Source organism: Mastigoproctus giganteus, unplaced genomic scaffold (genome assembly GCF_048544385.1).
Source record: "Mastigoproctus giganteus isolate SK-2022 unplaced genomic scaffold, ASM4854438v1 scaffold_16, whole genome shotgun sequence".
Taxonomy (NCBI): domain Eukaryota; kingdom Metazoa; phylum Arthropoda; class Arachnida; order Uropygi; family Thelyphonidae; genus Mastigoproctus; species Mastigoproctus giganteus.
Window position 1 is genome coordinate 327,326 of NW_028328293.1, and position 13,813 is coordinate 341,138.

The window sequence follows — 13,813 nt, forward strand, 5'->3', positions numbered from 1 at the left end:
TTAAAGTTGTCAATTGATAAACTAAGGGAGTTGCTCTATGTGTTTCAGCATACAAAATATACACTAGCCATATACTTTTCACTTAAATCAGTGCTGTAACACATCTTGTTATAGTCTACAAGGATTTTTGAAGGTGTTTGAAGAAATACTGTACAGGTGGTCAACAAAATACTTTGCAATTGTTAAGAAGTGTGATAGGGGGGGTGGGTGCATAAACAAAGCCAGCATTCTAATTCATCCTGTTGACATTCAACTGGATTTACACTGGTCAGGGCAAAATGTCTAAAGATACTATTGTGTTCCTCACATCATAAGTGCATACATCTTGCAACATAACTAGTTGCATGTGATGACTGATGATAATCAAGGAAAGGGTCTTGTCTCACACAATTACTGGCTAGTGGGATTAAGGGTATGTATATTAAAAAAAAAAAAAACAGCCCACACCATTATTCGTTCACCAAGAACCTTCATGTAGTTTTCTTCTAATCACTTTATGCAATTTCCCTGTAATTTGACTTCACTTCCATTTCTCTTGAGTCCATTCTTTTCATTCTGAGACACTGATGCAATCTTTTCCTGTTGAACTTAGGGAACCACAGTATGGAATGGTTTAGACTGTCAAAGTCCATTATTTGCAAAGTTTTCAACATAATGTGAGCACTTGCAGGTTGTGAGATTTCTACATTGAGGCAATAATTATTTGTACTGTCGTTAGCATAAATCTGCTCTAACACCCCTCCACTGCAAACGCTGGTGATGTTTTTTGTTTTCTCCATTCTTACAGTAGTCTAACATGTTCGCTGCTTCTGACACAAACATAAAAACAGCACTTCCCATGACGTGCTATAATGAATACAGCTGGTCATTCGTAAGTTACAATATAAGATAGGTGTAAAAGGTGAAAACACATAATTAACTCCTCAATTCTCTCATCACGCTGATTGAACTCTAGACCATTAACAGTAATACTTTGTCGTTGTTCATAACTTGGTAGACATTTGTTTTTGCTTGTACTCAGGTTATCTTATGAAAGTTTGTGAATAAACTTTCAATTTCTTTCTGATTTACAGCTCAGCCCAAATGTTTGTTTTTAGCTATGAATTCCATACTTTTAATTTTCAACCATAATTTATGAATTTTTGGAATATTGTTATTTCTCAACGTTTTTAAAATTATGGCACACCAAATGCATCCAAGTGGAAGTGAATGTGTTAACAACCACTTTGTAACACCCCAAAAAAGTATCTGTTTTTTGTAATGCATCGGCTAGATCTTTATACCTTGTCTGATGTTGGCAAGATCATACCCCAATGCTACCAAAAAAATGAAGTAGGGGGTATCATCTACACATCTTCACCAAGATCTCTTGCCTATTTGCATACACATGATTGCAACATTTGCCTAGTTCTACTTAAATATGCTCCAACACATATCCTGATTGGTCTTAATAATAAAATCGTTTATCCTATGGCAAGACCACATAGGTAAGAGGAGTTCACATGTCATTTTGACAACAATACTATCAGTATTTTGACAGCCACATGGGCTTAAACCATAGTCAACTCAGATGCAATGTGATCAATGCAGAAGGCTGTTGCATTCCTGCAATAACTCTTCAGCTACATAAGTATCCTGGCAATTATGTTTTCAAATGGAAATTTAGTGGAAAATATCAAATTTAAAAATGAGGCAGAAAAATCACATTACAGTTACATGAACAGGTTTTATTACAAAAAATTTTACAATGCTTAAATTTATACTATTAAAAATAATGCATGCTAAAAGAACCACAGGCTTTGAGTCAATTTGCACAAATTTAAAGCTGTTTATTTTGAGTTATTTAAATTCTAAATACATATACTGATACTAATTTTATACATTTGTACCATTTATAATTATGATGAATGTGTAAATAAAAATAAAACTGAAATTTTAAAGTCATATCTTTTTCATAAGACAAATTTTTATACTTTTAATAATCATGTCTCCTACATAAACATCCTCAAGAATCAGAAAATTTCATGAATAGATACTGCCAATTACATGCTAGTTTCATGTTTTGGTCGATGATGAGACTTTGTCTTTTCACCACTTCTACTGCTTGTTCCAAACTTCTGATTATTTAAGCCATGTTTACGATTCTTTGGTCTCAATTGTTTTGCTTCGCCCTTTGCATATAATGGTTCAGCATCAACCTTTCTTGGATTTTCATATGTTTCTCGATGACCACTCTCAATGCTGTTTGAAAACACAATTATCAGTATTAAACAAATAATAAACGACACTGCTAAATTCTACAAATTAATGATATGGCAATTATTTTTCAGCATTGACAGTGGATATCCTAAAGTGTTTCATCTATGGTACATCTAAACACATTCTGTTTTGGAAAAATTCTTAACCAGCCAAAAATATATTTTTTATTGCATGTACCACAAAAACTTGTGAGTTCTGCAAAATACTGATTAGGTAAGCAGGACATTTCATAAAATCCTGATTATCAACTTTGATTTAAATTTCACTGACAACATATACATTTTACATCAAAATACAGCCATAGCAGTAGTATACTTCCAAACATTAGCTTAACTGGGATTTTTGTCTTTGGATTTCTGTTTTGAACGCTGTAAGAAATATACTGTTTCAGAATTTACCCTCTTCGAATGAGTCAACGTTTTGTTAATAACAATGGCACTACTATTTAGACTTGGATGTAAAGGGCATTTTCAAAGATTCACCATATAGAAAAGATCTGAACTCAGTTATTTTTTTTTCACCTGGCTCAATATTCACTCATGCGTAGCACTGCTACGCATGTAACTGTTAAAATGCCAAGCATGGCTTTGGATAATTTGTTATAGTTCAAGTTCTCCTTGTGCGTATTTTCAGTTCCCCAACCAAAGACCACTTGCAGACTAATTCTTTTTTCTTTTATAATAGCATCTGATAGGTTCTCACATTGAAATTGGTAGAACTGACATTGCAAAATATCTATTTCATCATCTTTGACAATAGTGGAAATGTCCACAAAAAAAATTTCAAATTTAAAAATAATACACTGGCTATTTAAATTTGTGGTCACATGTAACAAAGTATTTCTTTACTGTTCAAAAAAACAAAGACTTCCCTTGTTTCAGCTTCAGACTAGTTTGGCAATCTATTTTCAAAATAGATATGGAAGATATAAAAACTGTTGGGTACTAGAAACTTACACATTACATTTCTCAATGTATCTCAGAGTAACAGCCTCAGTTCATGTATGTGAAGTAATGTTGAATTGAAGTGCTATATTAGGCTTTTCAAGCATTGGCATTTTCATTCAAGCTCGAACATGCTTTCTATACAAGTTAAGATAACATGCCTTGAGTTAACAGCCTACTTGGCCTATTTAGGACTGCATTCACTAAGAGTTTATTTCCAAAATAGACGAAGATATAAAAAGAACTTCTTCACAAACTGGATTGGATCCGAGTCAGTGGCATGCAACAGCAATTTCTTGTTGTACTTTTCAATTGAATCTGGTAACCGTAAAAAAATGATCATATTGTCTTTTCTCACCAAAGACAAAAATTCTGCTACCTCTGTATTTATAAGACCCAATCTTTTCTTTAAACAGAAATGTCAGAGGTTGCTACTGTTCTACCAACCTAATTAAACATTTACCAAAGGATGGCAGTTATGCGTGCACACACACACACACACACACACACACGTCAATTGCTTCTAAATACCATGAGTGAAGCACTGACAATTCTTTCCAGGATCTTACCCAAGCAGTTCTTCAGAGCTATAGGACAATAATTATTTGATATTTTTGGATTCTTTTCTGATTTAGGAAAGGCAAGTACCACTGCCTTGTGTCACAAGTCCAGAAACTGCTCTATAAATAGATTCTGTTGTACGGATGGTGCAGACAATCCCATATTCTGACTAAAGATGTTTAATCTCATAATGGATGTCAGGCATGTGCACTAGTCTGGGATATATAGAGAGTGATGCTTTCAGTTCCCAATGTAAAAAAATATTGGTTATAGGTTTCGCAGCCACTTCGGTCAGCTTCAATTGTTGTTTTTCTGATTTTTGCCTGAGAGCCAAAAACTCTGGAGTGTAATGTGTTTTGACAGATACTTTAGTAGAAAATGGCTCCCAAAAGTGTTTGCAATTGCAGTTGCTCGTCCATCATGCTCAAGGATTAATGAAGTGGATCCACGATTCATTCCGATTCTGATGTTTAATGTAAAGTGCTTTGTTGCATGCACATTTGAAGGCTATTATATTTCATGGATTTTATTAAGCCATTTCTTCGAACGATGGGTTGCTCTAAGAAACCCATCGTTCGAAACCCTTTCGAACGATGAGTTTCTTAGAGCAACCCATCGTTCCATCCAATCTTGTTGCCCTTCTCTGTACTTGTTCCAACAGCTTTACATCCTTCTTGAAATGAGGCCTCCAGACCTGTCTACAGTACTCAAGGTGTGGCCTGACCATCGCCTTATACAAAGGGATGATCACCTCCTTTTTCCCTGCTAGAAAAATTCCTATATATCATTGACAAGATACCATGCAGACGGTCTGCTACTCTTGCACAGCTCAGAAAACTTCATATCTGCCTGCACAATTACCCCAAGGTAACTGTGCAGGCAGATATATGATGGTTGGCAGGGTTGTCCTTAACAACCCTGCCAACCTTCATATCGTCTGCAAACTTGGACATTAAGCCTGATATACCACCATCAATATCATTTATAAATACAGAAAATAACAATGGATCCAACACTGAAGCCTGAGGGACTCCATTAATAACATTAGTCCATGAAGAGCAGTGTCCATTGCTTACCACTCTGTCTTCTCCCACTCAACCATCCCTTTATCCATAGCAGCAGTCTTCCATGCGCAACAGTATCAAAAGCCTTTCTAAGATCCAAATATATATCAAAGTTATTCCCTGCATCCAGTTCCTTAGGGCCAAATTGATACAAGGCTCTCATCATATACTCCTTCCTATTGTGTCTGAGCAGAATTGCAGACACTTTCAAATTCAACTCTAATTCGTGCCTTTTTTTTTACAACAGTAACCTGTACTTTTTAAGTAATTCCGCCGGTCTCCTACTCTTAATATCATTAGTGCCAACATGTACAACAATATTACCTTTTGTGTCCTTAAAAGGTGATATCTGCTCTACAATATCATCAACCTTTGCCCCTGGCAGGCGTACCCCGGTCCTGTTCCACCTATCCTTTTTACACACTATGTTCCCTGTTACCCTGACAACTACTAGTTCCCATGGGACCAGTGCATTCTGCCTTGGGGTTGCTGCTCTATTGTGTGATGATCAAGTTCAAGCTCTGGCGCTGATGTGGGCAGCTGAGAGCTAGATTGGCCTTCAATTTAGATCCTTCAAGGGCATCCACCCTGCCTTCAAGCTCTCGTATAGGCCCATAACAATGCTGAGTTGTCGCCTGATTTCCTTACATCGCGCGCACACAGACATTCCCATTGGCAATATCATGTCCCGCATCTGATTGCTCCACAAACATCAAACAAGCAGTGCATTTTAGTTGATCCAGTCATGAGGGAAGCCAGGTGATCTTCCAAATTTCAGAAAGATATTATTGTTGGAGCACATTTAGTATGAGCCACAAATGAGAATTGAGAAAACAAAGGACATCACCAGTGCACTGAAAGCATCCACGTCAAACGCATAATGAATGGGAAATGAAAGGAGAATTGGCTCTAAAAGGAAGAAATATGACAGGAAAGTCAATACCCAAAAATGAGTACCAGAGGAATTTAAAGTCCATTGAGCAGCAATACTGTTAAATACTATTACTGTTACCTGAAATGACTTTCAATTTAGGCAATGAAAACCCATTTCAAACTGAATTACATGTTGGGAGATGAATCTGGGAGATGAATCTGGCAATCATGTGCTTTTACAAAAGTCGCCTCTTTCTGTAAAAAATCGAAAGATTCTACTGATGGTGCCACTAATGCCAAGATGGCTATGGAATAGTGGAAAAAAGAGCATGTAATCTGACTACTTGATTTACACTTTTTGCAACATGAAACTCAAAAATGCATGCATCCACCTAGACTGTCTCATATCCACTGCTCAAGCAGTTGGAGGTGGTATCACAGTATGGGTGTTGGCATGGACTGGGACCACTCATATCGTTAAATACTACCCTGAATGCTTTGTTTTTACCTGGATTGCAATATATTCTTTCAAGAACAGAGCAACTATCTACTGTGCAGAAATTGTATTGAATGGATCAAGAAATATTCCCAAGATTTTTAACATTAACAACCCTAGTTGTCTAATTCTCTAGATCTGAATCCAAATGAGAATGTTTGCAATTTAGTACATCACAAAGATGTCTTATCGATGCAACAATTTTCTGTTAATTCCAAATTCATGTGTTGAATTTGGAATTAACACAAATGGAAAAATAATTTTTAAAATCTTGGATTTTTTCCTCTTAAACATACTGATATATATATATATATATATATATATATATATTGACCCCCAACTATAAGGCATGAATTTAAGAATAAGTTTACAGTTAATGCAAAAACAAAACAAACATGTGCCAAATAAATTGGTAAATACAGCACAGAAGTAAAAAAACACCCGCAATAAATACATTGCTTGGGGCCATTATAAGGTACATAAAGGTTTATGAATGACAAAGTGTATTTATATATATATATATACTTCATTTTCTTATTTATACATAATATGTATATTAATACACAGAAATAAAATTAAACAAATATATACTGTAGTTTTCAAGTTAATGCTATGCATTTAGTGAAGCATTCAGTATATATAATTAATATTTCATAATAAATTTTTTAATGGGTTAATCTTTAAATTAGTATTTCTAGTTATTTATTCAGTAGGCTTGGCCAATGTCACCACGCACATTTTTAATTAATGCTTTAATAGTTTATTTGCATTTACGAATATTACAATTTATTTTTTATTTTGTATGTAGGTATTTCTGTTTCACATGTAAAGACCCAATAATGGAGAATTGGTTAAAAACGGGAAAATTAAAATCTATTAAGGCTGAAGAAGGTAATAATAGTTCGGCAATTGACGTCTCTGATTTCTACTTCTATGCCACTTGAATCAAATATAAAGCAAGCACACACAGCACAGGAAGACAAATTTCTACAAACGTAAATGCTTGTAAGAAGTGAAAATATGGCAATTATTTAAGCTTTGAATTTACATGGACTGGAAATGAAGATGAGCCAAATGGATTGTGTCAAATGCAAAAAAAGTGGTGAAGAATTTTGAATCCTGCAAAACTGTGAAGAAACCTGGAAAGTAATCACCCACATTTAAAGGATAAAAATATTGAACATTTTAAATGCAAACGTAAGGTGCTGAAAAGTAAAACGAAAATGTTTTCTAAGTATATTTATTCAGAAAATAAAGCATCACTAGAATAAAGCATTTTACAGGATTAACTATCAAATTGCCCAAGCGGTGACTTTACACAATTGGGGGAAAATCAATTAAGCCTGGTGCAAAAGATTTAATATTTGTAAGATTGATGAAAAATATTCTAAAGAAATTGACAGCGTTCCCCTTTCCGATACAATTATGGCTAGGTGTGTTAAAGATAAGTCACATTTTTGTGAAGAAGAATTAATAAGATGTTTAAAAGATTCATTACATGGATTTACATTACAATTAGATGAGTCAACTGACTTCGCTGGCTTAGCAATATTACTCATACTTGTAGGTTATATTTTTGATTCAACTGTTCAAGAGGATATGCTCATTTGTAAACCTCTTCCAGACAGAACAAAAGGGGAAAATATTTTTGAAATTATCAACACATACATGGAAAAAAAATGAATTTTCTTGGAACTTGTGTTTGCACATTTGTACTGATGGAGCAAAAGTCCCTGCTCGGAGCAAATAAAGGTGCTATATCACGAATAAAAGTTAAAGCTCCTCATATTCAGCATTCACATTGCTGCCTTCATTGACATGCTTTAGCTGTGAAACGAATGCCAGATCAGTTAAAAGAAGTACTCAACAATGTAGTTAAAATCATTAATTTTATTAAATCAAGGGAATTGAATTTGGGATTATTTACATTACCTTGCGAGGAATTACCTGGCATTCATAAGACATTACTCTTGCATACCGAGGTTGATGGTTATCACGTGGAAAAGTTAATCGATTTCATGAATTGAGGGATGAGGTAAGAATTATTTTGTCTCAACAAAATCATGACTTTGCATCCATCCAAGTTAAAGGATGAAATTTGGATGCAAATTATGGCATATCTTGCCAATATATTTTCTCTTTTGAATGAATTGAATATTTAATTGCAAAGAACAAAAATATATATCTTTAGAGTTAACAACAAAATCGAAGCAACAATTTTGAAGCTGATTCTTTGGAGATATACAAAAAAGAGATGTGCAATGTTTTGAAAATCTAAACAATTTTATAGCATTAACAACATCAGTACAAAAATACATCGTGCAACATTTATCACAGCTTCATGAAACATTCCGAGAACATTTTCCAGTCCAAAAACAGTCATATAACTGGATTCAAAATCCATTTTGTGAATCGAAGAAACTGATTTACCACTGAAGGAGGGAGAGAGAGAACAACTGATCGATTTTTCAACTGTTATGACATTAAAAGCAAAGTATGAAGAACAAGAGCTACTTGATTTTTGGTCTGAGCTTACAAGGAATACCCGGAAATTTCTAAACGAGCAATAGAAATTCTTTTGCCCCCTGTTACGACTTATTTTGGCAAAAGATCCTTTTCCACGTATACAAGTACAAACACCAAGTACAGAAACAAATTAGACGACAAACCATAAATGTGCTTGCAAATAACCTCAATAACTCCAAATTTTGACGACTTTCACGTTTGGATGTGCTTGCTTTTACAACAAATGCAAGCACATCCAAACCATTAATTCGACCAATTACTAATTTTAGATGGTAATAAAAATTTTACAGTTTCTAGTAGGGCATATAATTATTATTTATTGAAGGGTTAATTTTTATTCTATTGTTTCTAGTTGGCTTTTATGCAGGCTCAGCTGTTGTCTCCATACAGACCCTTTCCACAACCGTTTCTACTTCTCCTCCTCACCATTATCTTACTATAACATTAAAATAATTTCCCTCTTAGTGATATTTATTCAGTGCCAATGGGAGAAGAGGGATTCAGGTTATGTGGTAACTCCTAACAAATACTAAAATATGTAAGAGAAGCTTGTTTTACTGTGGCAAAACAAGCTTCTGTTTTAGCGTGATCATGCTAGATGAAAATCACGCTTGCGTTTTGTTTATCTAGCATGGCTTTTATGGTACCATAACAAGAATGGTACCACATGGTACCATTCTTGATTTCCATATGTAACATTTATGTATTTGTAGCTGAGGAATTCATAGTATTTTGAATTTTAAAATACTTACTTCTGCAAGTATTTTATTGTATCAAAAGAAGTGAGGGCAGCGAGAGGGGGCGAAACAGCCTAGTAATAATAATTAATGTTTAATAAAGTACGATTCTAAAACTTAAGTCATTTATATGTATCTAAAAACACATTAATTGAGCAGGATTCCAGAGAAATAATATTTAGAGAAAAGGGTTCCATAGATGCTGAAAGTTTGAAGACCACTGTTCTAGAGTATAATCATCTGAGTGGATGGCATCTTGTTCTTGTGTAGTTGGCTCAGTCATGATTTCCTTGATTCTCAAAATTTCTGGGTAGTGCTTGTACAGAAGTACTGGCTTGAAGAGCTGTATATCACTGTAAACTTCTGATTTCAATGGTAGCTGGCTAAAAAGGAAGACTCCTTAGATAAGACAGTAGCAGATTTGCAATCTGATTCTCGCCAAGATTCCAGAGTATACCTATTTCTCAACCCATCCATACTGAAAATCCCTGCAGCACTCATTCATCCTTGTTAGAAATCTACTGTACGACTGCCCTACACAAATGCTGTTACTTCCACATTGTGGCTGATAAGATGGGTCATCTGGGCTGTTTTTCAGTTCTCTGGGATGTAGAAAGATCTGGAAATTCTTTTGCTGATTATAGGCACATACAAGATTGTGATGTTCATTGTGCTGGATTGCTTTGACCAGTTTCTGTTATCATCTTGGAAATGATATTTTCTGGGCATCAGTTCCTGTGGGCAATAGATCTGATGAGATACAGATTTAGTTCCTTATTTAGATCCTCTCTTGTGCAGACTTTCAGAGCTTGACAAATGACCAGAGGCACATTTACCGTGAAGCCAATGAAGCTTAACCTTCAGGTCTCCTCAATTAGGGGGCCCTAGCAATGTGTTCACATGGTCATATGTTTTTGTAAAATTTGCAAAAGATATTTTAACCACAATCGGTTAAGACTGCTGTCTCTTTCCACATTTAGTTTGGGTTTAGTGGGATATATTTAGGTGGTTTGCAGTCACTTGCGTGTATAGTTAAGTTATGGCTAGCCATCCCAGTGTAGGAATAGCTTAAAGGAATACTTCTGCCGCCCACTCTGCAGATTCACTCGGCGTCATGACACGAAGGTGCAGGGCCAAAGGTCATATTGCAAAATGAACATGTCCTATGGTGCTTGGCACCAGAAGTATGTGGGTAGTGGAGGAGAAACAAGGTTTGAAATGTAAGAGCCAGATGCTAGTCTGTGGTTCTCATTGACACCTAGTTAAAATAGAAGTCCTCTCCTGCCAGGAATATACTCAATAATGCAGCGTATACAATTACAAATGCACCATAAATTTTAAAAAATTTTTTGCTGGAAATTTAATTTTTATTTATCAGAATTCCTGTGTTTATAGGGCACAAACCTGTAGCAATACTATAAACAGAGTACAGTCAGTCATCGTATAACATGTGTTTACACTACACGAATTCGATCATATACGATTTATAAATAGGGGAATGATATCGTATATAACACGAACCGAATTCGCTTATGCACAATTCACCTTTGTGTTTACAAGAAATGGCAGTCGAATGCGAAATCACCCCCAACTGAACGCAACACGATAGCAATGAAGAGAAGATTCTGAAAATGTATTTATGTTTTTTTATATCAGTGAAGGGGAAACGCTTTTCGCCACAATAATGTAAAAACCCACACAATTTCAGCTATCGGTATTATCGCAAATGCAATTAGATCGAGTTTACTACCAGTTTATAACAGATTCCACTAGCAGAAATGCAGCTGGAAATAGTTTTTATTGTTTTATGGTTGTAACCCCCAGAAATGTGCTTTAGTAAAATGTGAGCTAGCGAGGTGTTAGTGTGTCTCTGCCTTTACAGTGTTGTTTATTCAGTTGCTACAAGGGCGCAGCTTTGTTTATGTGTAAAGCGTGCCTCCTCATTTTGTAGTTGTGCTTTATTCCCTAAAAATGAGTAAAATACTTAAAAGTTGTGAAAAGGAAGCGTCTTGGTGAAGACACTACAGATTCAGAGAGAAAAAGAAAAGCAATATGGTATGGATAAACAGAGGCGGACCTGGTCAAAAATTCTTACCCGGGAAAATTTGCAGCAGCCGCATACTAGAGTTAATGGCCAAAATCACACTGGCCTCTAGCACCACCGGAGTTTCCCCGGTAAGGCTTATGGCCAGTCCACCTCTGTTGATAGAGAAAAAATATGAAATTTTGAAACGCTTTGAGCGAAATTAAGACCATGTGATATTGCACGTGCTACTGGCCTAAATGAGGCAATGCCGAGAATTAGAAAGAATGCAGAGAAAATAAAAACAACTTTCATAGCAGGAACAACTCAAAGTGTAATTAAAATCCATTAGATCAAGATCAAAGATTTGGAAGAGATGGAACGGCTGTCATCTGTTTGGATAGAAAATCAAACAAAAAAACAAATTTGCTTACGATAGAAGCAAAAGCATTAGCAATATTTTATTACGATTATTTATTGTGTTTGGTAATGTTTTGGTTACAAATGTGTGTTCAATCTTGGGTGGTCGGCATCTAACCCTATTTTTCCAACAGGACCTGTTATTTATATTGCACAAGGATCTCTAGGAACACAACTATCGTGCTATACGAGGACTGACTGTACGTTTGTGCGTGGAGCTGCATGTTTTATGCATCCCAACATCTGATTGTGTCTTAGCGCATCTGATGCAGCTTGTCCTGAGGAAGCCTGGCAGTTCCAGACGAAATGGCCTGAAGAAACAAGTGTTTCAATGAAAAAAAACCTCCTACACATATTCATCAATAAGATCAATGTATGTAGCATAAGAGTAATCTGATTACACAATTATGTAGCTCAGTAAAACATGGCAGCAATTTTAAAATGCATCTGAATTGCTCTTGTGTTTGCCTTAATTTTGTATATATTTTTTTCAGAATTATTGATCATACCAAAATTCAAGCTCATATATGAAATAAATGAAAGAAACTTGATATAGGTTTCCCCAAATTTGACAACATATCAATAATAAAAAACATATTTCAACCAACAATGCTAGAGGAAAGACTGAATTTTCTCTCTATGGAAAATGATATTACAAAATCGCTGTCATATGAAGAGGCAGTCAAAGAGAATGCAGCCAAAAAAAGGTATCATAGAGGTATGGCAGAGACAGTTAATTAATAAAAATATTGTTATTTTTCTGAATTCTGTGATGTTTGTGGTATTTGTCAGCTTTGTTAAATTTTTAATTTGTTCTGATTGCATTTTCTCATTCTAAATAAGTATTCATTTCCATACATAATTTTGTATTCTTTTTCTTAAAGAGGTCCCCAAAAATTTTATAAGCTTCAGTTCCCACAAAACCTGTATCCAACCCTACAAATGACTGAAGATTAACTCTAGCTTCTACAGGTTTCCTGTAAACTGGACTCCTCTGTTTCATAAGGAGAAAATCCAGGAAAAGGCAAAAGTTGAATTGAGGCTATGTTCTGATGGTCTTTGGGAAAATTTCAGGCCCAGTTATGATTTCATAGCCCTTGTCCCTGGCCCCTCCACCTACAAAAAGAAGCATAAATTAAAGTGTTTTCATTAATTGACACGGAAAATGCATTGCTACCAAATTTTCAACAGATTCTGTTGGCCCTGGAATGGCTCTAAGTTCGATTTCAGAGCCGGTTTTCCCTTACAGAAATATTACTATAAATTTGTAACAGGAGCTCTGATCCATTTCAAAATTTCAGTGCTTACTTAGAATATGTAAGAAATTTTCATATCGATAGTCTGACTTTTGTTATAAATCATGAATTCATAATATTTGCTAATGCGCTGGAACAATGTGTTACATTAACAAGTTGGTTGATATCAACCAACCACCGCATGCACTACTTAGCTTGTTAAAATCAGCTTGAATATTTAATTTATGCATACATAATTCACTGATTTTATTAAATGGGATTTAATACACTGTTTCAGGTTATTGTTATTTGGTTTTTTTAGGAGCATTAGCAAATAAGGCCACATTGCTCCATGATATGCGGTGGTCATTCCCTGACCTTTCCGCATCCTCTGTATTTGGTGGTGACGGGCTCGAACTCTGGTCTAATCAAGAAGCATGTGCTACGCGCTGCTGCTCCTTCCCACCTGGCTACAGAGGCGCCATCATTGTTTCAGGTTATGGCACAGTTAAGTTTTCTCCTTTTATTTTATTGCCTACTTTTCTTTTTGCTTGATTGACCTCTTTTAAGGGCTACTTCTCATACATTGATTCTTTAAAGCTGCATGCATATATACCTATTTACAGATTTAATGTTAAATCATTAATTTGATGACATTAAATGACAACATGCACA

The 13,813-nt window shown here is 35.3% G+C and overlaps 1 protein-coding gene across 2 annotated transcripts in view; it reads right to left on the reverse strand.

Moving 5' to 3' along the window:
* Positions 1-1,706: 1,706 nt before the first annotated feature.
* The window catches only part of LOC150074886 (myeloid leukemia factor 1-like), a 149,590-nt gene continuing 137,483 nt past the window's right edge, over positions 1,707-13,813 (reverse strand). For both annotated transcript variants that reach the window (XM_090389425.1, XM_090389424.1), the window contains exon 6: positions 1,707-2,241. In XM_090389425.1, the coding sequence (XP_090245551.1) occupies positions 2,043-2,241 (199 nt within the window). In that variant the 3' untranslated portion in view covers positions 1,707-2,042. The remainder of the gene's footprint in view (positions 2,242-13,813) is intronic.